Source organism: Salvelinus namaycush, chromosome 23 (assembly GCF_016432855.1).
Source record: "Salvelinus namaycush isolate Seneca chromosome 23, SaNama_1.0, whole genome shotgun sequence".
NCBI lineage: Eukaryota > Metazoa > Chordata > Actinopteri > Salmoniformes > Salmonidae > Salvelinus > Salvelinus namaycush.
Genome location: NC_052329.1, coordinates 38,350,182 through 38,376,959, shown reverse-complemented (window position 1 = coordinate 38,376,959; position 26,778 = coordinate 38,350,182). Strand labels below are relative to the sequence as shown.

The 26,778-nt window shown below is 43.6% G+C and overlaps 2 protein-coding genes across 2 annotated transcripts; one reads left to right on the top strand and one right to left on the bottom strand.

Annotated features, from left to right (window-relative positions):
- The first annotated feature begins 543 nt into the window (after positions 1 to 543).
- On the top strand, positions 544 to 17,463 carry rab4b (RAB4B, member RAS oncogene family). Its single transcript, XM_038961583.1, has 8 exons — positions 544 to 721; positions 8,521 to 8,601; positions 9,147 to 9,261; positions 9,383 to 9,445; positions 10,447 to 10,601; positions 11,123 to 11,218; positions 14,890 to 15,066; positions 15,149 to 17,463. The coding sequence occupies exons 1-7, from the start codon at positions 706 to 708 to the stop codon at positions 15,003 to 15,005; spliced, it is 642 nt and encodes a 213-aa protein (XP_038817511.1). The 5' UTR covers positions 544 to 705; the 3' UTR covers positions 15,006 to 15,066; positions 15,149 to 17,463.
- A 395-nt stretch (positions 17,464 to 17,858) lies between these two features.
- On the bottom strand, positions 17,859 to 23,670 carry ap2s1 (adaptor related protein complex 2 subunit sigma 1). The gene is made up of 5 exons (XM_038961582.1): positions 23,491 to 23,670; positions 22,365 to 22,514; positions 21,489 to 21,602; positions 20,069 to 20,128; positions 17,859 to 19,391 (listed from the first exon to the last, which is right to left on the bottom strand). The coding sequence occupies exons 1-5, from the start codon at positions 23,491 to 23,493 to the stop codon at positions 19,290 to 19,292; spliced, it is 429 nt and encodes a 142-aa protein (XP_038817510.1). The 5' UTR covers positions 23,494 to 23,670; the 3' UTR covers positions 17,859 to 19,289.
- Positions 23,671 to 26,778: the final 3,108 nt, after the last annotated feature.

The following is a 26,778-nucleotide window of genomic DNA, read 5'->3' as shown; positions in this document are numbered from 1 at the left end:
CCAATTTGTTAAGTGACTGGAAGCAATATACTTTCGTTACTCACCAAAATAAAGTGAAGAATGCAGAGGAAGATGGGTCAAGGGGGAGGGATCCTAAGAGAAGTGGTATGAGTAGTAGATCTGTACCAATACAGAGTGATAAACCAACAAGTGATATATGTTTCAGTAAGATTTTTAGCATTTATAGCAATGGTTATCAACTGTACTGCAGGGATGGAACGTAAGTTGCAGAAAATTGAGTTTGTGGTGGCAGCTGCAAAGATGTATTTGGGTGTGTGAGACTTGACGTCAGAAGAGTTACAGGGTGTGTTAAGTGGTGGTGTCCCATCCTTTCAGGCTGTTGGCCTGAAGTAGGACTAAATAGTGGCGTATGGTGTTTATTTATTTATTTAGTATATTTTTAAAAAAATGTGAGTGTAGTGTTAGATGGTAGTTCATATTTTATATATTTTTTCAAGCAAAGTTATACTCCAGTCTAGTAGGTGGCGGTAATGCAACATTTATTGGATGCCAACCGCTTTTAAACCTCATCGAAGAATAAGTTGTGTTGTTGGAGGAGGAAAGGAAACGGTGTGGCGAAGTCAGAAATCTAAAAGGAGGAGTAATTGCTACATTAGAAAACAACACAACATCCTTTACATACGGTACGAAGAAATCAACGAAGAACAGCCATCCGAGTCCATCGTTTTTAAAGCGGGGGCCGACATGTCTGAAACATACGGTACGTTTAGTTAGCTAGCTGAAGATGGTGGAGAAATGAAGATAGTTGACTCAGGCCGCTTACCATTGAACAAAAATGATCAGTTCCGGTCTATTTGGGACATAGTGGGACATAGAATAGCAGCTGGTCTACTTAGTTAATTAAACCAGAAAATAACAGTGAGTGAAGTGTCTCGCTTTCTCTTCCGTCTTGGAACTAGCTACGTGTGTAACTTCGACTGCACCTGCTGGGATCAGGATGCTTTTTTGTGTTTGCAAATGCATTCAGAACCGTAATTTCCACTACGTATCTTGAAATCAACACTGTCGTGTCACCACTGTCTCGTAGCCAGAAGGAGTGGGTAGAGAGTAGCGGGGTGTGCTTCCTAAAATTGTCAAGAGGTAGTTTTGGTACACAACATCGAGTCTTTTGTATTAAAGTTAGTCAATAAGTAACTTATATTGAAATATTACAAACAAAAAATTGGTATAGCTAACTTAGGTGGCTAGTTTACGGCAGTAAGTTTAGTCATAGTTAGAAGCTGTATTTGCAGTCCTTTGGCTTAATTTAACAGACCTCCTTTTGATTTATCTAGTTAGTCATGTGTTCTTGGAATTGAAAAGTTGGAAGTGGTGGGGTTAGCTAACTTCTCAAGTGATGTATTTTCGCGAACGACCGGGCTCTCCAACCCAGTTCCTTCAGAGCCACCATCCTGTAGGTTTTCACTCCAACCCTGTTCTTTCAGAGCCACCATCCTGTAGGTTTTCACTCCAACCCTGTTCTTTCAGAGCCACTATCCTGTAGGTTTTCACTCCAACTCTAATCTAGCGCACTTGGTTCTAATAATTAGCTGGTTGATCAATCCGGTTAGTTTTGAAGCGAAACCCTACTGGAGGGTAGCTCTCCAGCAACAGGGTTGGATAGCCCTGATCTGATGCATTTGCAATGACACAACAGCCCCAGGGTACAGATAGCAGCGTCCTCGTCACCTTCATAACTAGCTTGCTATATGAGATCATATCTGGAAATCATATAAACAATTCAAACAAGACTGTAATACTGTTTATGTGACTTCCTCTGAACTTTAACAAAGATGTCTTTGAGTTACATGCACACAATAATGCGATTATTGTGGAGAGTCAGATTAATATAATAGCTAGTTCGATTAAAAAGTTTACATGCTTTGCAAGAAGAACGATTTCCACAATAATCCATTTTTACATGGATACATCTGAAATCGGCAATTTTTGGGGGAAGAATATTTGATTCTCGGTTCGAACATATACAGTTTGTATGTGAAAACTACTTTTAAACTACTGCTAAATTGTTCCTAACACACTTCACTCGCGCTAAAGAGGAAGGCTCGCTTGGCTGGTGCTAGCACTTGCTCAGATCAAATACACCCCTGGAACGCTGATTTAAGGTGTTAATATGTCCTAATAATTTGAAAGATTGCTTAGAAAACCAGGTGTTTAAATCGGTGTTTACATGACTATTGCATAATCTGCCTACTGCCATAATCAGTTTAATATCAAATGATTAGTGTGCATGTAAACATACTCATTTTTAAGAGGTTTAAAAACCTTACTATTTTTAAGAACTGTAGAAATCCCAAAACAAACATCTTGTTTTTTGTCTGTGCATGTACTATTGCTTGACTTGTCAGCTAGAATGGAGATTCTATTAATTCTATTCCACGTTAATCTAATTTCCTGAATGTTAACTCTTCCCATGTCACTTTTTTAAATGACAATGTAACCTACATATTTGAAAATCAAAACAAGCTTGGTGTTTGTTGGTCCATTACATGTCCAATTCCATGGGGCCAATCCAAGACATTTACGTTGGTGTGTTACTAACAAACAATCTTGTTCTACTTTTGTTTTATTCTTTAAATTATATTTTATAATTTTTGGAACTTTCTACTCCCTTTTTTAAATTTGTGTTATCCAATTGGTAGTTAGTCTTGACCCATCGCTGCAACTCCCGTACGGACTCCGGAGAGGCGAAGGTCGAGAGCCATGCGTCCCCTCGAAACACAACCCCGCTAAGCCGCACTGCTTCATAACACCCTGCTCGCTTAACCCGGATGCCAGCCGCACCAATGTGTAGGAGGAAACACCGTACAGCTGGCGACCGAAATCAGCGTGCATGCACCCGGCCGCCACAAGAAATCGCTAGAGTGCGATGGGACAATGACATCCCAGCTGGCCAAACCCTCCCCTAACCCGGACGACGCTGGGCCAATTGTGCGTCTCTTCATGGGTCCCCCGGTCGCGGCGCAACGCAGCCCGGGATCAAACCCGGATCTGTAGTGGTGCCTTAAACCGCTCTTGTTATTCTCACCAATGGGGGGGAAAAAACTGTTTTATCTTCCTTTGACCACTGTCTTGGAGTCATTATGCTGAAATATACATTTGAACCTTGTAAACATGCTTTGGACATGCTGTCTAGTGGTAGCTAAGTGTTTTACTGTAGCCAGGCCTATTCATTTTCTTATGCTGTGGCCAACGGATTGGTTTTTGTTTGTGTAACAGCACAACTTGGATACTCACTGCTTTCCTGTTGCAGCTTGCTCAACCCCCTGCTTGACACAACCACACACGTGTCTCTCCATCCGTCTCCCTCACTCGATAATTATATAGTCTCTCTTTTGCTCTCTCTCTCTCTCTCTCTCTCTCTGAAATGCTACACGAGCAGGTCAACATCAGAGGTGGAGTGCTCTACACTAATGGTACATAGAGCGCAGCTGTAATAGTCTTCATTGATTTACTCATGGGCTTTTTTTTCCTTCTAAGTACCTGAAGGGATAAAGGAAAGGAGGGTAGAGCAACAGTCACGGGGGAGACACGTGACTACACAAAGCAGACTAGGAGAAGCTGCATTCACTAATTCACGTTGGCTCTCGGTGAAGGATTGGGCCTACTGTACTTTATTCTTTACCTAAACACAAAACGCATCACACAGTCTCTCGGTTAGGGGAATGGCTGACTTAGTGTGTACACACACACTGATGAAGCCCAGCACAGTAAGATAGTATATGGCTTGGCTCCAGAGGTAACACAGGGGTCTGATTCAGAGCAGGGGAAGAACAGGAGGATGTGTGTGTGGTCACTGATCAGGCTGTTATTCCTGCCTGCTGTTTACTATAGCTTATACCCAACAAAATACTTGTGGTGTTATTATGGTGTAAATACAATGACTCACCTATTCCCTTCCGGGGTAAGGCCCAGACAGGCTTTTCCATCGGTCACATTCACACACAGGTTGTCTTTGATAAGTGTTTCTGTTGAGAGACAGAAAACAAGGTGTGATAAGGCCTGTAGTGGGTACCTACCTTGCCATGAATGTGTCCTCACTGTTATGTTGCTTGAGTAAACCACACACGCTAGTATAAATAGGCCATGGTGGTTTTATGGGTTGGAGAATAGCTGGCTGCAGGAGAACTTAATGTGTTTAAATGTCACAGAAGAACAAAGGAGCAATCTCATCCCCAGCTCTTTCCTTTCATCAGTGGGAGTCGAGTCATTTACTCGAGTTACAATATTGACTATTTGACTGGCCTGCTTTGTAGCCTAGCTGATTAGCCTACTAGCAGCAGAGCGGTCAACAGCATCCAATCTGCAAATCAGTCAGAAAGTTGAGGTGAAGAGTCGGGGCACTGACAAAGTTGGAAACGTAATTGAAATGCAGTACCAGTCAAAAGTTTGGACACACCTATTCATTCAAGGGTTTTTCTTAATTTTTACAATATTTTTTAGATTGTAGAATGATAGTGAACACATCAAAACTATGAAATAACACATACGGAATCATGTAGTAACCCCCAAAAAAGTGTTAAACAAATCAAAATATATTTTAGATTTGAGATTCTTCAAATAGCCTTGACGACAGCTTTGCACACTCTTGGCATTCTCTCAACCAGCTTCACCTGGAATGCTTTTCCAACAGTCTTGAAGGAGTTCCCACATATGCTGAGCACTTGTTGGCTGCTTTTTCTTCACTCTGCGGTCCAACTCATCCCAAACCATCTCAATTGGTTTGAGGTCGGGTTGTTGTGGAGGCCAGGTTATCTGATGCAGCACTCCATCACTCTCCTTCTTGGTCAAATAGCCCTTACACAGCCTGTAGGTGTGTCTTGGGTCATTGTCCTGTTGAAAAACAAATGCTAGTTCCACTAAGCACAAACCAGATGGGATGATGTAATGCTGCAAAATGCTGTGGTAGCCATGCCTTAAATTCTAACAAAATCACCGACAGTGTCACCAGCAAACCACCATCACACCTCCTCCACCATGCTTCACGGGGGAAACCACACATGCGGAGATAATCCGTTCACCTACTCTGCGTCTCACAAAGACACACAGGTAACTCTGGGTCTTCCTTTCCTGTGGCGGTCCTCATGAGAGCCAGTTTCATCATAGCCCTTGATGGTTTTTGGGACTGTACTTCAAGAAACATTCCAAAGTTCTTGAAATGTTCCGCATTGACTGACCTTCATGTCTTAAAGTAATGATGGACTGTTGTTTCTCTTTGCTTATATGAGCTGTTCTTACCATAATATGGACTTGGTCTTTTACCAAAAAGGGCTATCTTCTGTATACCAACCCTACCTTGTCACAACACAACTGATTAGCTCAAATGCATTAAGAAGGAAAGAAATTCCTCAAGTTTACTTTTTAACAAGGCACACCTTTTAATTGAAATGCATTCTAGGTAACTACCTCATGAAGCTGGTTGAGAGAATGCCAAGAGTCTGCACAGCTGTTATCAAGGCAAAGGGTGGCTACTTTGAAGAATAAAAACCCTGGAAAATAAAATAAAAACCCTGGAATGAGTAGGTGTGTCTAAACTTTTGACTGGTACTGTAGTCTCCTAGTAAATGTAACAACTAGCCTTGAAACTCAGTGAGGGGCCTGTGTGTTTCTCCTGCAGCTTGACTCACATGTGAGAGGGAGAGAGACTTGTGCATCCTTCACTCTATACTACTGCTGCCCCTTTCCACACACAGCCAGCCTCTCCCTCTTCAATTCCCCTTTGTTCCCTTTATGGCTTGGTGGAACCCTGGCCTACGCATGCAAATGGCCCCTGGCCTATCTGTGGTCATGGCACAAAGGCCGTCTTTGGACCGCTCTCTGTCCCACACGTCAGGGCCTCACCCAGACGGTCATGTGCGTAGGATGGGTCAAGTACCAGACCCGGTCCAACACACAACTAGATCTGTGCAGCTGCCCAGTGTAACCCATCTATCTGTGTTGTGCAGATGTATTCGGCCGGTCGGCTATACATAGACTGTTTGTGAATAGACTGCCTCCATTCTTATACACTTGCCGCCATGTAGCCAGCTCAGCGTTTCCCCTAGGATCTTTTTCAGCAGTTGTGGCGAAGTTAGCGGGGGGCAACAGAGACGAAATGTTGCTGTTTTTAAAGCACATGTTCTACACATTTCTGCCATGGTTTATGCTGTGTTATGCTATCTGAGTGACTCAAACATGATAACAAAATCAATGGGGGCCCCCATGCCATGGCATTTTAGGTATTTTAGGTTGTCTAGTTTTTATTTCAGTGGTTGTTAGTTCACAAAGATGATCTTATAAAACAAATCTACAGTTGAAGTCGGAAGTTTACATACACTTAGGTTGGAGTCATTAAAACTCGTTTTTCAACCACTCCACAAATTTCTTGTTAACAAACCTATAGTTTTGGAAAGTCAGTCAGGACATTTACCTTGTGCATGACACAAGTAATTGTTCCAACAATTGTTTACAGACAGATTATTTCACTTATAATTCACTGTATCCCAACTTCAGTGGGTCAGAAGTTTACATACACTGAGTTAACTGTGCCTTTAAACAGCTTGGAAAATTTCAGAAAATGATGTCATGGCTTTAGAAGCTTCTGATAGGCTAATTAACATCATTTGAGTCAATTGGAGGTGTACCTGTGGATGTATTTCAAGGCCTACCTTCAAACTCAGTGCCTCTTTGCTTGACATCATGGGAAAATCAAAAGAAATCAGCCAAGACTTCAGAAAAAAAATTGTAGACCTCCACAAGTCTGGTTCATCCTTGGGAGCAATTTCCAAACGCCTGAAGGTACCACGTTCATCTGTACAAACAATAGTACGCAAGTATAAACACCATGGGACCACGCAGCCATCATACCACTCAGGAAGAAGACACATTCTGTCTCCTAGAGATGAACGTACTTTGGTGCGAAAAGTGCAAATCAATCCCAGAACAACAGCAAAGGACCTTGTGAAGATGTTGGAGGAAACCGGTACAAAAGTATCTATATCCACAGTAAAACGAGTCCTATATAGACATAACCTGAAAGGCCGCTCAGCAAGGAAGAAGCCACTGCTCCAAAACCGCCATTAAAAAAGCCAGACTACGGTTTGCAACTGTACGTGGGGACAAAGATCATACTTTTTGGAGAAATGTCTTCTGGTCTGATGAATCAAAAATAGAACTGTTTGGTCATAATGACCATCGTTATGTTTGGAGGAAAAAGGGGGACGCTTGCAAGCCGAAGAACACCATCCCAAACGTGAAGCACGGGGAAGGCAGCATCATGCATCGTTTGTGCTTTGCTGCAGGAGGGTCTGGTGCACTTCACAAAATAGATGGCATCACGAGGAGGAAAATGATGTAGTTATATTGAAGCAACATCTCAAGACATCAGTCAGGAAGTTAAAGCTTGGTCGCAAATGGGTCTTCCAAATGGACAATAACCCCAAGCATACTTCCAAAGTTGTGGCAAAATGGCTCAAGGACAACAAAGTCAAGGTATGGGAGTGGCCATCACAATGCCTTGACCTCAGTCCTATAGAAAATTAGTGGGCAGAACTGAAAAAGTGTGTGCAGGAGGAGGCCTACAAACCTGACTCAGTTACACCAGCTCTGTCAGGAGGAATGGGCCAAAATTCACCCAACTTATTGTGGGAAGCTTGTGGAAGGCTACCCGAAACGTTTGACCCAAATAAATAAAAGCTGAAATAATTAACTCTGGGGATCCTAACTGACCTAAAACGGAATTTTTACTAGGATTAAATGTCAGGAATTATGAAAGACCGAGTTTAAATGTATTTGGCTAAGGTGTATGTAAACTTCCGACATTCAACCGTATAGACAGTCAGGGAGAGTGTTTTAAATTATATATATATTTTTTGTGGTAGCCATGATTTGAATATAGGGGAAACACTGCATCTGAATGTCAGTGCAACACTCAGGCTAGTTGCATGGAGCTCACCTAGCTAGGAGCCCGTCTGTCTAGTCAGGGGTTGCACTGCAACATTGAGTCATCGAGCCCTTTGGTCAGATTGGTGAGGGCGGTATGAGGTCAGAGGCTGGGAGACTGTTTTGGCAGGGCTCCTGGATGCTATCACTGTCACTCAGCGTACACTCCGAGACAAGCCACACCATACAGATAAGCTTGGCTTTTCATTGGGGGAAATCAGGATTAGTTCCAACGCCTGAGGAGACCGACCCGGATGATACAACTCAATCTCTCTCGTAGCGAGGAGTGATGACCTATGGGATTACACCTCTGTGGTTGACAACGCATCCTCTCTCATTGTTAATTTTAGAAGTCTCTTTTACCTCCATCCTTTTAACAAGTCGCTTTGCAAATTAGCATCAATGTTAACGTGCCATCACACTCACGCAAGGTAGTGATTAGCCAGCTAATTTGGGACCGTTGGCAACTCGGTGGCGGCGAGCAGCTCACGATCACAGGACGACTTAAGGATTGGTTTCAAGTTCAACCGTTTGAGCCGCTGGCGTTGTATTGATTTCTGTCCCCGCTCTCTCTCATTTCAGACTTCCTGTTTAAGTTCCTGGTCATTGGCAGTGCTGGGGCAGGGAAATCTTGCCTCCTGCACCAGTTCATTGAGACCAAGTGTAAGTAGTGCCGATGCTGGTCGCCCCCTATTAAAAAAAAAAACACCCACATGCATTGTTTATGTACAATAATATAGAAATGTTACATGCATCTCTGCACACTGACACACACGCGCTCATGTAGCGGATGTCCACGCACACTGATGTGTAAATGAGATAAAGACCTCGAACTCCCAGTCTTGTCAGTAGCGTGAGAGAAGGGCTTTCTTTGACTGTGTTAATCTCTGGACCTGGGAGAGGCAGTATCTCCTTAACCCTCTGATATGCTGATGAGGCTTCTGAAGAGGCTTCTGAAGCGAACTGTTCTGGTCTTTTTAAACAAGCACAACGCACAATCTAGATCAGCTCTGGGAATTAACCAGGAAATGTTTCTGTGAAGTCTTGGCAATTTAGGCCTAATAACTAGGCAGTCACACACCTACTCTTTAGTCAAGGTTGTCTTTCACAAGCCAGCCATCTGTAAAAACAGACATTTTAATAAAGGATGAGACATAAACAAACAGTGCAGTGATGATTGTGGCTTTTTTTTGTCTCTGCCTGTGCAGTCAAGCAGGACTCCAACCACACCATCGGGGTCGAGTTTGGGTCCAGGGTGGTCAACGTCGGGGGTAAGACGGTTAAACTACAGATCTGGGACACAGCCGGACAGGAGCGCTTCAGGTGAAGATCTCCCATTGGTTACCCTGAGTGCCGTTACCGCTGACCCGTGCTCTCATTGGTTTACAGATTGTATTCTGGTTCTGTGATTGGTTAACAGTGCTTTCTGTCTGCCCTCCCCCAGGTCTGTGACTCGTAGCTACTACCGCGGGGCGGCAGGGGCGCTGCTCGTCTATGACATCACAAGGTAGGTGAACCAATGATCGACCCATGACGAACGCGCACTGATTTTACTGGTCACTTGTACACACACACACAGGCATGGGAGTTAGCATAGAGCACGGAGAGACCGACTAGAGATGTTGAATTTCAACAGGCCTATGGAGAGTCTGTCAGGAGCACTAAGACACTCTGAGTCAGAGATGGAGACATTTTTTATGGCAGCACCAAGCCAAGAGTTTTTATTTAATAAGCCCAGAGTTGCCATGGCACTGCTTGTCTTATAATCAAGATGGAGTGAATGGTGTACTGTCAGGTGAGCTTTAATAAAGTGTGTGATGCAGAATGGCAGGGCCTGTAATAAAGTGTGTGATGCAGAATGGCAGGGCCTGTAATAAAGTGGTGTCTCCAGACAGGCAGCCCGGAAAGCAAAACTCCATTAGACAGAGTGTCAACCGAGCGAGAGAGAAGAGAGCAGGGAAGGAGAGAATATGGGGAGAGGGAGAGATGGAAGCGTGTGGTGTGAGAGAGCTACACCGAGGCAGAGGGGTCGTCATCGCTTACCTCCTATGCTGACGTCATGGTTAAGCCGCCTCGCTGTGGGACATTAGTCGACACCCTTCTGCTCATTGTTCTCACGTTGCCATGGACACCAGCATGCTGTCACCATGGTGATCGGGGACTTCGCAAAAAAATTAAATGGAAGATGTGACGTGGTATCGGACTCCATCTGTCCTTGAGGGAGAAAAGGGAGGGATGACGTTTCATATTTCTCTTCTCATTTGGAGCAAAAAGAACATTTGCTCACAGAGAGATTGAAAAGTGTAAGTTGAAAAACTGTTAATATTCTCAACCTATCATCTCCCACCCCTCATCCAAGTACTTCTTCTATTTGACCTCTGATCCTGTCATGAGCACACAGTTCACAACTCTGCTTTTTCAAAAGTAACGTCCCATTCCCTATTGAACATGCCTTTCCTAAGGAGACGTGATTTGAATCAGTTCTCCCCTCCTGTGTCTTTCCTCTAGCCGGGAGACGTACAACGCCCTGACCAACTGGCTGACAGACGCACGGACGCTGGCCAGCCCCAACATCGTCATCATCCTGTGCGGCAATAAGAAGGACCTGGACGCGGACCGTGAGGTCACCTTCCTCGAGGCGTCCCGCTTCGCACAGGAGAACGGTAACTGTCTTGTCTGTCCATCTCTCACCCTTCTCTCCTCTACTCAGGCCGTTTCCCTGGCTCTCATTTCACAACTGTCTCTCACCCTTTCTCTCCTCTACTCAGGCCGTTTCCCTGGCTCTCATTTCACAACTGTCTCTCACCCTTCTCTCCTCTACTCAGGCCGTTTCCCTGGCTCTCATTTCACAACTGTCTCTCACCCTTCTCTCCTCTACCCAGGCCGTTTCCCTGGCTCTCATTTCACAACTGTCTCTCACCCTTCTCTCCTCTACTCAGGCCGTTTCCCTGGCTCTCATTTCACAACTGTCTCTCACCCTTCTCTCCTCTACTCAGGCCGTTTCCCTGGCTCTCATTTCACAACTGTCTCTCACCCTTTCCGCACTCCATCGCTCACCTTTTTTCTTTTCTCCCCTTTTTAGTCAACTCTAATCTCAGATAGTTGTAATTTCCACTAGTTCTTTTTAAACCTGTATTAGTTTCATTGAGATTAGAGTATCGAGTTGACTGACTGACTGTTACAGAACTGATGTTCCTGGAGACCAGCGCTCTGACAGGGGAGAATGTGGAGGAGGCCTTCCTCAAAACGGCCCGTACCATCCTCAACAAGATAGAGTCAGGTAAACAGTTTACTTATTGTGTGTGTGTGTGTGCTAAAAAGGTGTATCCGTTTGATTTTCAATCTTACTATCAAACAAGTTGGTTTTGGGATGTCTCGTGTTGATTACGCCTAGCTATATGTGTGTGTCTTGGTCTTTCTTGATTTAATGTACACTGAAGAAAAATCTAAACCATTTCATTTTTTTTTACTGCGCTACAGTTCATATAAGGACATCAGTCAATTAAAATAAGTTCATTAGGCCCTAATCTATGGATTTCACTTGACTGGGAATACAGATATGAATCTGTTGGTCACAGATACCTTAAAAAAATACAAATAATTGGGGTGTGGATCAGAAAACCAGTCAGTATCTGGGGTGACCACCATTTGCCTCATGCAGCACGACATCTCCTTCACATAGAGTTAATCAGGCTGTTGATTGTGGCCTGCGGAATGTTGTCCCACTCCTCTTCAATGGATGTGCGTAGTTGCTGGATATTGGCGGGAACTGGAACACGCTGTTGATCCAGAGCATCCCAAACATGCTCAATGGGTGACGTATCAGCTGAGTATGCAGGCCATGGAAGAACTGGGACATTTTCAGCTTCCAGGAATTGTGTACAGATACATGGGGCCTCAGCATTATCGTGCTGAAACTTGAGGCATTTCAGCATGAAGATGATGTCCCAGTCTGTAATCCCCACATGTTTTAAGGTGACCACCATCATCCCTGTTTCTAAGAACTCTAAGGCTTCATGCCACAATGACTCCCTCCTAGTAGCACTCACTTATAATCATCAAGTTCTTTGGAAGGCTGATTATGGCATACATTAACTCCGCCATCCCAGACACCCTAGCCTAGACCCCCTCCAATTTCCATACCGCCCCAACAGATCCACAGATGATACATCCTCAATTGCTCTCCACACTGCCCTCGCCCACCTAGATAAGAGGAATACCTATGCGAGAATGATGTTCATTGGCTACAGATCAGCTTTCAACACTATGGTCACCTCCATGCTCGTCACCCAACTTAGGACTCGGGGGTCTGAACACCTCCCTCTGCAACTGAATCCTGCACTTCCTGACGGGCCGACCCCAGGTGGTGATGGTAGGCAACATCACCTCTGCCACGCTGACCCTCAACACAGGGGCCCCACGGGTGTGTGCTTAGTCCCCTCATGTACTGCCTGTTCACCCACGACTGCGTGGCCACACACGACTCCAACACCACCATCAAGTTTGCTGAAGACACTTTGGGGATAGGCCTGATCACCGGCGACAATGAGTCAGCCTACAGGGAGGATGTCAGTGACCTGGCAGTGTGGTGCCAGAGCAACAAATTCTCCCTCAATGTCAGTAATACCACCTGATCGTGGACTACAGGAAACGAGGAGGCGAGACCGCCCCCATCCACATCGACGGGGCTGCAGTGGAGCAGGTTGAGAGCTTCAAGTTCCTCTGTCCAAATCACCTAAAGACTTAAAATGGTCCAAACACACTCGCATAGTCGTGAAGGCAGTGCCTCTTCCCCCCTCAGGAGGTTGAAAAAGTTTAGAATGTGGGCCCTCCAAATCTTCAAAAGTTCTACAGCTGCACCATTGAGAGCATCTTGACTGGCTGCATCACTGCCTGGTATGGCAATAGCACCGCTCTCGATCGCATGGCGCTAAAGAGGGTGGTGTGGACAACCCAGTACATCACTGGGGCCGAGCTCCCTGCCAACCAGGACCTCTATATCAGGTGGTGTGGAAAGAAGGCCCTGAAAATCGTTAAAGACTCCAACCACCCAAGCCATACACTATTCTCTCTGCTTCCGCACGGCAAGCGGTGCATCAAGTCTGGCACCAACAGGTTCTTGAACAGCTTCTATCCCCAAGCAATAAGACTGATAAATCGCTAAGCTAAGACCATCTGAGTTAACCTTGTATCTTTTATTGACCTATATTTATATTTTCTCTATGCACACTCGCAGGGCCCTACACACTCAAACACATAATATGCACATACATTTATAGTGACTCTACACACACCCACTCACATTCAAGCTGCTGCTACTCTGTTTATCTTATGTCCTGTTGCTTAGTCACCTTACTTACCCCTATACATACAGTGCATTCAGAAACTATTCAGACCTTGACTTTTTCCACGTTTTGTTACATTACAGCCTTCTTCTAAAATGGATTAAATAGTTTTTTCCTTCACAATACCCCATAATGACAAAGCAAAAACATTATTTAATTTTTTTGCAAATTTAATAAAAAACATTTTTAACTGAAATATCACATTTACAAAAGTATTGAGACCCTTTACTCTACTTTGCCGAAACACCTTTGGCAGCGATTACTGCCTCGAGTCTTCTTTGGCATGGCGCTATAAGCTTGGCACACCTGTGTTTGGGGAGTTTCTCCCATTCTTCTCTGCAGATCCTCTCAAGCTCTGTCAGGTTGGATGGGGAGTGTCACTGCACAGCTATGTTTAGGTCTCTCCAGAGATACTCTGGCTGGGCCACTCATTCAGAGACTTGTCCCGAAGCCACTCCTGTGTTGTCTTGGCTGTGTGCTTAGGGACGTTGTCCTGTTGGAAGGTGAACCTTCGCCCCCAGTCTGAGGTCTGGAGCAGGTTTTCATCAAGGATCTCTGTACTTTTCTCTGTTCATCTTTCCCTCGATCCTGACTAGTCTCCCAGTCCCTGACGCTGAAAAACATCCCCACAGCATGATGCACCATGCTTCACCGTAGGTGGATGGTGCCAGGTTTCCTCCGCTTGGCATTCAGGCCAAAGAGTTCAATCTTGGTTTCATCAGACCAGAGAGTCCTTTAGGTGCCTTTTGGCAAACTCCAAGCGGACTGTTATGTGCCTTTTACTGAAGAGTGGCTTCCGTCTGGCCACTCTACCATAAAGGCCTGATTGGTGGCGTGCTGCAGAAATGGTTGTCCTTCTGGAAGGTTCTCCCGTCTCCACAGAGGAACTCTGGAGCCATGTCAGAGTGACCATCGGGTTCTTGGTCACCTCCCTGACCAAGGCCCTTCTCCCCCCGATTGCTGACTTTGGCCGGGTGGCCAGCTCTAGTCTTGGTGGTTCCAAACTTCTTTCATTTAAGAATGATGGAGGCCGCTATGTTCTTGGGGACCTTCAATGCTTTGGGGACTTTCAATGTTTTGGTAGCCTTCCCCAGATCTGTGCTTCGACACAATCCTGTCTTGGAGCTCTATGGACAATTCCTTCGTTGTCCGTAAACCAATGGCTTGGTTTAGACAGGTGTGTGCCTTTCCAAATCATGTCCAATCAATTGAATTTACCACATGTGGACTCCAATCAAGTTGTAGAAACATCTCAAAGATGATCAATGGAAACAGGATGCACCTTAGCTCAATTTCGAGTCTCATAGCAAAGGGTTTGAATTATTATGTAAATACATTTTTTTTTGTTTTTTTTTGTTTAATGTGCAAAAATGTCTGAACCTGTTTTCGCTTATATAATCCATTTTAGAATAAGGCCGTAACATAAACAAAATGTGGAAAAAGTCAAGGGGTCTGAATACTTTCCGAAGTCACTGTATGTGTGTTCACATCCGGCCGTGATTGGGAGTCCCATAGGGCGCCGTTGTAAATAAGAATTTGTTCCTAACTGACTTGCCAGGTTAAATAAAGGTTAAAAAAATAAAAAAATGCGCCTTGCCTCTGTCAGGTGAGTTGGACCCAGAACGGATGGGTTCAGGTATCCAGTATGGAGATTCTTCTCTGAGGCAGCTGAGACAGCCCAGAGGTACCCCCGCACAGACCAAGCAGCAGTGTAACTGCTAGGGGCCGGACCCCACCCTCACTCTTCAGCCCCACTCCCACACGCACAGGACGTGCCCTAAAGGTCAGTAGACTGCCATGCTTCGATTAAATGTGGCTTTAGAGAATAATTGATCAAAATATATTAACATTTCTCTCCCTCTCAGCACTAGGTGTTTTGGGATGTGCAGGACTCTTCCCCTTATCCCTTCTGAAACCACTTACACACGTACAGCATACCTTGAACAGTTGCCATGGAGATGACCTGCAACTCCTGACCATTGGTAAGAGACTATACTTCCTGCCAAGGGAGGTTACCCAGGCTCCTGGGTCCTAGGCTGGGAAACCCTGTGGTGTGAACTGTGCTGGGAACATAAGAAGAAGAGTCCATATCTGGGATGACTGTCAGGGGTTATGTGTAGGGGATTTCCTGTTTTTACCCTCCCTTTTGTGGTTTTTATCAACACATGCTTGCACACACACACACACAGTACACACACCACCTGTAACAAAGTCCAGGAAGGATGAAATGCAAAACAAACTTCCTCATTCATACGCAGCCTGTTAGTGCAGTCTATCAGGTTGCTTGATGATTGAAGTTCTTATGTTTTACCCATCACAGCAGGAGCACTCCCCATTTGTATGTTTTTATGAGCTGATTTTGAACCTTTGTTTGGACTGTACTTCTTATCAAGCCTGCTTGTTCACCTTCTGATAACCAGGCAAACCTAAGTCTCCCCAACTCAAGCTTGACTGCTCTGCAACCCCGAAAAGAGCCATTTACCCACAACACCCAATGTTGCATGAGCAGACATTGGGTCAGTTGTGAATGCTTCCTCAGTTAGTCCGACCTTTTCCCTTGATTGTTCTCCTGGCTTCAGATGTACACTTGTAACTGATTCCACCGGTCTAAATGTTACCACGTGTAACTCGACCTTGGGTATAAATGGTATTGATTCTAATCTAATGGACAACTTGTCCAAGGTTTGTTTTCAATTCATGCAATTTATCAAGTGGAGTACTGGCCTTAGAGGAACATTTTCTTGACATTGTGGATGTATACTGTCCCCTCAACCCCCACCCCAGTCCACATGTTTCTGAACTGTCATTACTAGCACCTCCCAAAGGGAAATCGATTCACTCCATGAGGCGATCAGAAAGGCCTGCGGGTCGTGTCCAAAGCACAAGGGTGAGGTTTCAGTTCAGTCTTATGGTTTTCCAAAGGACCCCAATGACCACTTGTTATTCCCCCGTTATCAGCTGCATATCTAATGTTACTGCTTGCCTTTGCGACGTAAAAGGCTACGCTCTTGTCTCGTTCTCCGGCTCTATCGCGCCCCTGGGGAGGTTATCTCTTGAGAATTGTACCCCCATCTTGGCCCTCTTCATTTCTCTGCTGCTCTTGAGTTCACATGTAAAGACCGGTCACCGGAAGCTAGACTGGTTTGTGTCACTAGTGGGAAATATTCAGGTTACAGGGCCAGGCTGCTGTCTAAGATTCAACTGCACTTTTTGTTTTGACATGTCTTACACGTGAAGTCTTGCCTCGTCCACCTATCATTTTCTGGCTGTCGTATAGAATCATGTTATGGAACATTTAGAATTTCAGGCCCCGTGTACCCTTACCTAATTCTTAAGCAATGCTACTGTTTATACTCCACTAAGAGCAGGTTGTTACGCTGAACCAGCGTAGAGAAGATGGCTATCAAAATGCCACTGTGTCATCATCCTGAGAAAGAATGGTCCCATTTTCTGTTTAAAAAAAAAAAGTCTGCTTTGTTATTTTTGTTTCTTTTTTGCAAGTGCACTTTTTATTGAGATTGTTTATATACTGTATCCATAGAATTGTAAGATTTGTATTAATTGAAAAATATACTGTAATAAAAAGAGCAATTGGAGTTAGTCATTCCTTACTGAAGAACAACTGAGGTTTTGTCCATTCTCTCCAAGTGTTGACTGACCGGCCAGCCAGCTGTTCTATTATCCCTCTCCAGGGTTGTAGTAAAATGATTCCCTCCACAATTTTATGTTGACCCATTTGTCTGCTGCCGTTGTAGGGATGATGTAACACTTGGGAGATTACTGTGACTTCCTGAGCAGACCACAGACTGACCGCAAATCAGTCAGTCGTGTCTCACAACAGTAGTGTTGCACTCCATGCTGCTCGACCGTAATACCATTGAACCCTGGTCTCAATAATGCATTGTGTATGCCGAGTATTCTATTGGCTGCATCGTAAGAACTTCATCCCATGGGCCTTCAGTCTCTTGTCATATCTCGACTCGGAACGGAGCAGAAACTCAGTTGTTGCTTAGTAACCAATGTGATGGAATCATTTTAAGAACTACTGTACATCTAATCTATGCTGCAAATAATATTTTTTTGTCTATTGGATTGTTTTGTGGGCAGGGAAGGGTTGCTTGTTCATTTTAAAGGTCTATTCTAAATCAACTTGGCTTTTTAAATGTGAATTTGATTTGAGGATCATGTCTTTTGAAATATGTGCACACGCGTTTCATTGTTTCAACCTGGTTGCCTAGCCGCCATGGAAGCCACAGACCACATGGAGACAGTAGGGTACGGTTAGTGTATCAGGGAAGACTTCATATGCTAGTCTACATGGTAAAAGCTTTGAGTGTCTAATTGTCTGAATTTCTGTTTGTGGGTCAGTGGAGTAACATGCAGAGTGGGTTAATGTATCTGAAGTGGATATATTGATTGATTTTATCGATCACTGGGAGGCTGCTAGAATGACCTCAGAGGGCAGATTCCAGAACGTGAAGGCTATGCTGGATTAATACCACTAGATGGCGATATCATTACAAAAACAAATGTGTTTCCAATGTACATCACATCTACAGTATAAAAAGCACAAGATATTTGTAACACTTTATTTAGTACTTAGATTTTTTTGTATATACACTGACTGGAATAAAATGACTGGATAGTTTACTAACAGGAGACAGTAACACCTAAACTCACATCTTCCATGACAGAGGAGAAGCAGTACATCTCTCACTATATCCCCCCAAAAAACATTTAAGACCATAATAGTAACGTGTGATATGTTGGGAGGTGCAAGACTGGACATGGTTACAATGAAGTGGTACAAGGTGGTGTCACAGACCTAGATAAGTGCCTCTGGAATGTTGGACATATTGTTGGGCCTCTGGTTGACGTTAGAAATCCATTTTTTGTAGTATGAATGAGGCAACCAGTGAATATTAATGGAATTTCCCCCAATTCGGATCGTTGTATTAAACACCCAGTGACGAGACAGGCAGAAGCTGGGGAAAGGTCTGGAATGGACGACAATGGTTTCACACTATACAAAACAAACTTCACAGTACTGCTTTACATTTCCATTAGCTAGATTTCTTACCAGTAACTGTTTCCTTTAACTTAGAGTAGTAGTGTGTATTTAAATTTGAACACATCTGGGTGTGACTAACCAGCACCATATGTGGAGTGGAGACGCATTGTCTGATATACAACCTGACATGATATTAAGTTATTTAAGACCAGAGAATCTCACAGTAGATGGGACCCTTTACAGGTTGCCATTACCAGACCTCTCAACAGCACTATTAGTAAGTGCACTCCATTGAAATGTGAACCACCACCAGAGGTCAATGGGCATTCGTAGTGGTGGTTTAGTCACTCTGCAGCTCAAACTGTGATTCTCCCAGGCAGAAGTATGGTGCAAAGTAGACAGGGATATCACAGGCAGTTTACAAGGGTTTTCTTGTGCTCGTTAGCTACTTTAGTGCCGCTCTGGGGTTGCCAGAACAGTGCATCTTTGTTATCCTCTCTCCACTAGTATAGGCGGGATACACAGGTGAATAACTGGCAACCCTAGTCTGCCATAAGTGCAGCCTCCAGCTTGAGACAGGGCATAGAGAGAACATTTATTTTCAGTGGTGCGTCCAGCTGTAATGCTGTGCTGCAAATGTACTCATCCAGATGATTTTACTTGAACTGGCGGTTAAGAAATGAAATGTTAAGGGCCATATCTGCCACGCATCACCAAAATACACAGTCTTTATGGGGCATAATCAGGAGGTTGAAACTCTCATTGTTGCAAATAGAAATGTAATGTGTAGAGCTGACTAGATTCCCAATTCTGCATGACAGAACATGTCTGTTCTACACCATGCATTTCTATCTGAACCTTCTGTGACTTTGCAGCTTCGTGAATAAGCCCCTGGTTTCTGTAAGGGGTGGAGGCTGGCAAAGGAGAGGGGTCCATTCCAGAGTGACATTGATGGTGGGTGGGTGATGGACTGTTCAAGATGGCTGCCCTGTTGGCTACTCGAGGGACTGGAGCATTAGCAGCTGCTTGAGGACCTTGGTCTGGCTCGTCTCTCTGATCTCCCCCGCCAGGAACATCTCATCCACCACCGTGTACACCTGGGACAGAACACACAGGACAGGTAGAAGCAGGTTAGGAAACAGGTCAGAGGTCAGCCTACTGCACCGTTCAAACTCCCTGTACACACTTGCATGTATGCGCACACAGCTTTAAAAACAGACGCGTTGGAGAACTGTATAGATCCTTCAGATTCATCTTTACCCCATTATGTAAATGTGTCTTTCTAGCTGTGCGTAGGCCTTGCTGCGGTGGCACTAGATCTAATAGAGAGGGGGTTGATGTTGAGATGAGCTGATGTTTGCCATCATGTCGCTTTCTGCTTTCTTTGACTCAGAAGAAATCGCAGAGCGCAGCAACTTTCACCGTGGGCTGCGCTTCTTTAAGTTTCAGCGAGTGGGCGAATATTCAAAAATAGCTTACATAATTGACACGATAACTGCTTAAAGGGCGGTCATCAGAAGAGAGTCTTAATTGCTTAGTATTTCCTGTAGAGGAAAACCAATCGCCGCCAAACTAGTGTGGATGAGCCTAATTGACTGTTGTAATTATGCGTCCCATCCTCGTTGCCATGGCACCTCCCCATTGCAAGGAAAGAAAATACATTGAAATTGTATCTTCACCTCCCCCGGGTTTCTTCCACTCCTTTCTGTCTTTCCTCTTAGCACTGAGAGTGTTTGGTTTTAAAATCAAAATCACTCAACACTTTTACTCTTACCTTGTAGAAGTTGAACACCAGGTCCAACTCGCATACGTTGTGGAAATACTCATTCAACACCTAAAGGGGGGAAAAGGAAGAGGTCAGGTTTTGTTACATTAACAATTTAGTCTAATGCATAGCTAGGATACAGTGTAATCCATAGTACACGGCTCTGGTCTGAAGTGGTGCACTAGCCTATATAGGGAATCATTTGAGATGAAGCCTTGGTCATTTAAGGGCCTGAGGAAGTCCAGCATTCCAGGACACGGTGCTCTTGAACAGTGTCGGAAATCTCAGCTGTTTTCCGTCACAGCCACATTCCGCCTGTCCCTCGGACAGGGAGCACAGTGCGAGCTGTTCCGCTGTTTCCCCTCGACCCGGGAGGAATGCCACCCAGGGAATGCTTTTTGGGAATATGAACAAAGAACACCAGAGATTCCCCCCCCCCACTTTGTTTTGGTCTTACTTTTGCAGCGAGGCGACAGACTCTATACGGGGCGTATTACACTGGGTAAGAATTAATAGAAAATAGAGCCCCACAGTGGAGGTGTCATAATACCCATAAGACCTCGCGGTCAAACAGGGAAATGGTTCCAATAATTTCCCCACCATTTTTCTCATAGGGGATTTTAGGAACACTTAAATTAAGGGCTGTGTTTCGTGTAGGCTTACCCCGGCGTGACATTTTGATGAAGTACATTTCTCTCGGACAAGGTGACTTTTCAATATATTCAGCTCTATTTACTCTCAGATTCAAAAGTGCTAATTGGCATCAAAGTAGACATCATGCAAAACTACAAATCCCCACATGTCATCTCTAGCTGACACCTTTGCTAACTGGTATTGTCAATTTAAAACTTGCACCAGACAGTTAACAGAATTGTTCATTTAAAGAAATGTTGCCAATTTATTCATGTCTAAATTTAGATAATCCAGAGATTTGCCTCAATTCGGCAATCTCGTCCTGATCGTCATGGCATTTGTAGTTCTTTATGATAGCCACATTAGCGTTATTTTTTTCTTTATAGTTGAATATATTGATAAGTCACATTGTCCTATAGAGAGATTTACAGTTATCAAAACGTCACGCCAGGGTAAGCCTGCACGAAACACAGCCCGTATTTTTAAGTGTTTCTAAAATCTCCTATGAGACATGAATGGTGGATAAACAATTGGAACTATTTCCGTCTGACGGCTACGTTTTCTGGGTATTATGACTCATGCTGTGGTACTCTGTATTCCAAAGAGCTGTAGGAGCACATCGTTACGACAGTTTACTAATAAAATATGCCTAATCACTCAGCTATTAAGGTGGACATTTTAATAGCCCACATTCCTTCACATAACCAGCCAAAGAGTCATTGACCTAAAACAGCTCCCACGTTGTATGTCATAATAAAACAGTCTACGTGTGAGTTGATGTGTTAGTGTCATATACCTCCACAAAGTTGTGAATGCCCTCCAGGTATGCCAGGTTGTTGTCTGTCACATCCACACATATACAGAAGTACAGACCTGCATAGCGCCTATAGATGATCTTGAAGTTCCTGAACTGGAGACAAGACAGACAAACATCTCAGTATGTGGTTTTGATTTTTCATCTAAGAATAATTACAGTAGAATTGAAATTGACTTGCAAGCAGTACTTTTCCATTTACAATGAAATATTAAATTAAACTTGGTTAACCAATTAGTGCTACAGCATATCAGTAGAAAATAGCCTTTTATCTACCGTCTCTTCAGTGTCACAATGTATGCTACAATTTAGGCCTACGTCACTGTAAAGCCAAGTAAACTGTTTGCTCTTAATGATCGGCTATGAAAAGCCAACTGACATTTACTCCTGAGGTGCTGACTTGCTGCACCCTCGACAACTACTGTGATTATTATTATTTGACCATGCTGGTCATTTATGAACATTTGAACATCTTGGCCATGTACTGTTATAATCTCCACCCGGCACAGCCAGAAGAGAACTGGCCACCCCTCATAGCCTGGTTCCTCTCTAGGTTTCTTCCTAGGAAGTTTTTCCTAGCCACCGTGCTTCTACACCTGCATTGCTTGCTGTTTGGGGTTTTAGGCTGGGTTTCTGTACAGCACTTTGAGATATCAGCTGATGTAAGAAGGGCTATATAAATACATTTGATTTGATTTGCCAAATGCAGCCCCAGACCTTGAGTTATAGTCCCTGGTTGCTTCCAGCCATTCTAGAATGGCCAGATAGTGACAACGAATACATTTGCCAGATACGAATAGCCTACATTAGGGCACACCAATGCACAGACGTGGCATCATGCAAATCCTTCTGCCTTACCTCCACAAAGTTGGTGTGCTTGGCATCACGGACAGTCACCACAGCGTGCACCTCCTCAATCAGCTTCTGTTTCTCGTCGTCATCAAACTGCATGTACCACTTTGCCAGTCGGGTCTTCCCTGCTCGGTTCTGAATCAGGATGAAGCGGATCTGTATGACAGGAGCAGAGGAGGAGAGAAAATGAAGCGTGAGAAATGTTCTGCAGTCTAGTACAGGGGGTCTCCAACCCTTTTCCTGGAGAACTACCCTCCTGTAAGTTTTCACTCCAACCCCAGTTGTAACTAACCTGGTTCAGTTTATCAACAAGCTAATTATTAGAATCAGGTGTGTTAGATTAGGGTTGACTGACTCTCTAGGAACAGGGTTAGAGAGCCCTGATATAGTAACGTAGCTAGTTACATCCCTGCTATAGTAACGTGGCTAGTTACATCCCAATATTATCTACTCGGCATATAACGTTAGCCAAGCTAGCCTAGGCCTTGATGTAATGTAGTTATAGAACTTGATTTCGCCGTTTCTCTTGTCAGAGAGTCATAGGAGTTCCACACACCTCATTTCCATTTGAACATTCTGAAACCTTGAACCCTCGCTAGCCTTGTCTTGGATATGCCTTCTCAGATCTAACTATGGGTTCACTGGACGTTATCATCACTCCTATGCATCATCAGTTTCACCTCATACTATAACAAAGCCCAACAGTGCATTTCTGAGCATGGCTGATTGGTTAAGAGTGTGCAGACAGATGTGCATTCCTTTACAACACCTAGATTACTAGCTAACGTTAGCTAGCCTGGCTAGCCACGCCCTGTCAGGTAAATATATATAGCTAGCTAGTTATGTTAGATAGCTAACGTTAACTAGCTAGGTGGCTAACTAGTCTAACGTTACTGCTGACATACATGCAAGCCAGGCAGTTGCTTCGTAAAACAAAGTCGGGAGCCGGATCTGGCTAATTGATTAATTTAAATCGATAGGTTTGTTTAATTCGAATATATAACGCTATCTAGCTGGCTATGATTTCTAGGCGTCTCATACATATCACATGAGACTGGCGAACGACATTAGCTAGCTAGCTAACGTTAGAGCAAAGCAATTGGCCACAAAATGTACCCAATTGCAAACATACCATTGTCTTTTCTTTGAGTCGGTTGTTTTAAACAATATCAATTCCCGTAGCCTGGTGATTATATATTTGATTTTACATAAATTCTCAAAATGATAGGATTGTTTTTGACGACCGATTGCCCGCTATCTTCACGAGCAGGATGTACAGGAAAGGTGCAGGGCATTGTGGGAAATGTAGTTTTATCAGACCCGTAAAATCGTTCGATAAAAAGTTAAGAAAATTGTATTTCCCTACTAGAACCAGCATGCACCCCTCTCTGCCTTCTTGTGTCAGCTGCGGATTCGTGTGGTTTAGGTTTGACCAATCAAGCAACAAAAAAAGTCAGAAAGGGAAAGTGCAAATTTTGCAGTATTAATCATTTACAGGCACTTTGACTTATTATTGTATCTTATGGCACATTACATTTTGTTGACATCACTTCAAGTATGTTGCTAAAGTATCACTTCAAGCTAAGTGCTATGGTTTTTGTGAGTTGTCGTAAGCTAGGAGGAATTCAATTATCTAAAATAAAATGGAAAATTGCGTTATAGTGTAGGCCGTCATTGTAAATAACAATTTGTTCTTAACTGACTGGCCTTGTTCAATAAAGATAATAAAAATATCTTAATAAAAAATAAAATATTATAGGCAACCACTGTGCTTGACTATGAAAAGGAAAAAAGAGCCAGATATATAATCAATATGTCTCATATAATTTTGACCTATTCCATTATCATTGATTTCTGTTGACCCTATTAAACCCGAGGGAAGAAACCATGCTACTTTTACAGTTTTCCATAGTCCAAATGAAACATACATTACAAACTCTCTGAAATCATGCCTTCAACCACAAGGCCTATTTGCAGGGTGTAACATTGGCTATTATACAGGAAGATTGGGGCACAAAAACAACATAACACATGTTGTCTTTCAGAGCCTGTGACTTTCACACCGAAGGCAGGGAATACTCTTTTCTTCCCAACCCCACACCAAGAAGTGACAAAATGGAGGGTCAGCCATTTGTGTTACATCACTTTGGCTGTTTTCTGCAAAGTCAGGGCCCATGAGTTTGTTAACTGGTCTGGTGGGTAGTCGATCCACTGCAGAACATTGTCCAGACAGTTTGGACAGCTCCTCTGTGCCGTGCGTTGGGCCAGGGAGGCCGAAGGGGGGAGGGCGGTTGATTGTCAGGGATTGCACAACTGTGAGGGGGAGGAATGTGCATGCCCCTGGGACCCAGAAATATTTCAGCTGCATAGAGAAAGAGTTGAGATGGGATAGAGAGAGAAAAAGGGGGGAAACCAAGTAGAAAACAGGGCAGTTCTTCTCTCCTTAGACTACTTTGCCGTGTTGTTTTCCAATGGTTTTCCAAGGCTGTTGTGGCTTTCAATGAATAGAAGAGTATGAAGCAGTTCAGAGCATTTCCCAAATGTCATACTTTGGTTAAAAACCAAACAACGTTCAGAAAGGTCTTGGTCAGAGAGATAGGTATAGTTGGGCCAGCTTGTCGCAGTGAGTGGCCAGTAGTAGTTCAGTAGTAGAGGAGAAAATGTAAAACAGGGACAGATTATGAATGAAACTTTGACCCCTGCTAATCTTGCTCTGTGTGATTGAGGTCATGTAAATATTGCTGTGAACTCACTGACTAATATGATTGGACCGCAAGCAGCTTGTTGACACGGAGTGCTGTACTTTCAACTTTGTGTTTAAAAGGAGGATGTTCACCTATCATTAAACATTAATACACAGATCAAGAGTAACTGTTAGAGTATGTGGACTGTTTAGAATTTTTAGCAAAGTAATTATGATAAAATGTTCTGCCAATAAAGAGATAAAGTTATCCAACCCTATTGGATGTTACTTTGTATGGGTGAACTTCCACCCCGAAGAATACATAAGGATCAGTTAGTCACAGCCTGATTCAGACTACATGTTGTACGGTGTGTGGGGGGGTGTTCTCAGACCTCGCGGGGGGCCCCGCAAAACTGCTGTACGCACTGTGTGTGTGTGTGTGTGTGTGTGTGTGTGTGTGTGTGTGTGTGTGTGTGTGTGTGTGTGTGTGTGTGTGTGTGTGTGTGTGTGTGTGTGTGTGTGTGTGTGTGTGTGTGTAACAGGAGGTTGGTGGCATCTTAATTCGTGGTAATGGCTGGAGAGTAATTAGTGGAATGGTATCAAATGAGCCATCCTCCCCTTAGCAGCCTCCACTGTTGTGTGTGTGTGTGAGAGAGAGACAGAGAGAGAGAGAGGGAGATTCAATGCGTGACAAAGTCCCCAAGCCACTAAACATCTGTTTGAGTTGTAGAACAACAATCATATTTAGCTTGCAATACATCATTTCTCTCTCTGTGTAATCTCTATCTTTAACTTTCATGTGTTTGTGGTTTTATATTGTCAAGTCATATCCTCTTGGAGAAGGCAATATCATATAAATCAGGACTATAATCAGGACTACTGAATTCTTCTCAGGTTTAAAGTTATCTCCAACAATTCAATAAACAGCCATATGAGTGATGTGGCATGAGTAAGTCTAGAGGACCGGGAATGAGCTTTGAGATTATTGATTTTCTGGAATGGCTAAAAAAAATAATACTCTCTCTCCCATTCTCCCTGTGTGCTGGATCAGATATATGATTCGTTAATATTGGAAAAGAAGATATGGGAGTGTCGTACATTCATTATTTGTGCACGGAAGTCAGTGAAGCCAGTAAGTTAGGCATTTGTTGCATTTTATATAAAATACATCAAATGCAATACAAGTATGCTATTTATTAGTTTGAAGAGAGAACTGAGTGTATTTGTGTGGTGAAGGCACAACTGACATGACATTGTGAAAATGGTTTCTATCTATAATTGCCAGACATGGATATATCTGTTCTCCTGCAAGAGTTGGGGTCAATTCCAGGAAATGGATTAAAATGCAATGAATTTTTTTTTAAATACTAATTTGCCGGAAGTTTTTTTCTCCAGTTCTTGCAAGTTGCGTCTCATTTCATGTCCTAAATTGACTTTACCTAATTTTTGTATTATTCTACCAATTAAGGGTATGTGCAGTTAAAGGGGCAATCAGCAGTTGAAACAATAACAAATCGTTTTCCCAACCCCTGTTTTGGTCCAAAGCTGATGGATGAGGCTGGAGAAATGTTACCACTCTAAAGTTCATAGACAGAGCTATGGATACAAGAACTGACCATCCATGATATCAAAATCATACACTGAGCATACCCAACATTTGGAACACGTTCCTAATATTGAGTTGCACCCCCCTTTTGCCCTCAGAACAGCCTTAATTTATCAGGGCATGGACTCTAT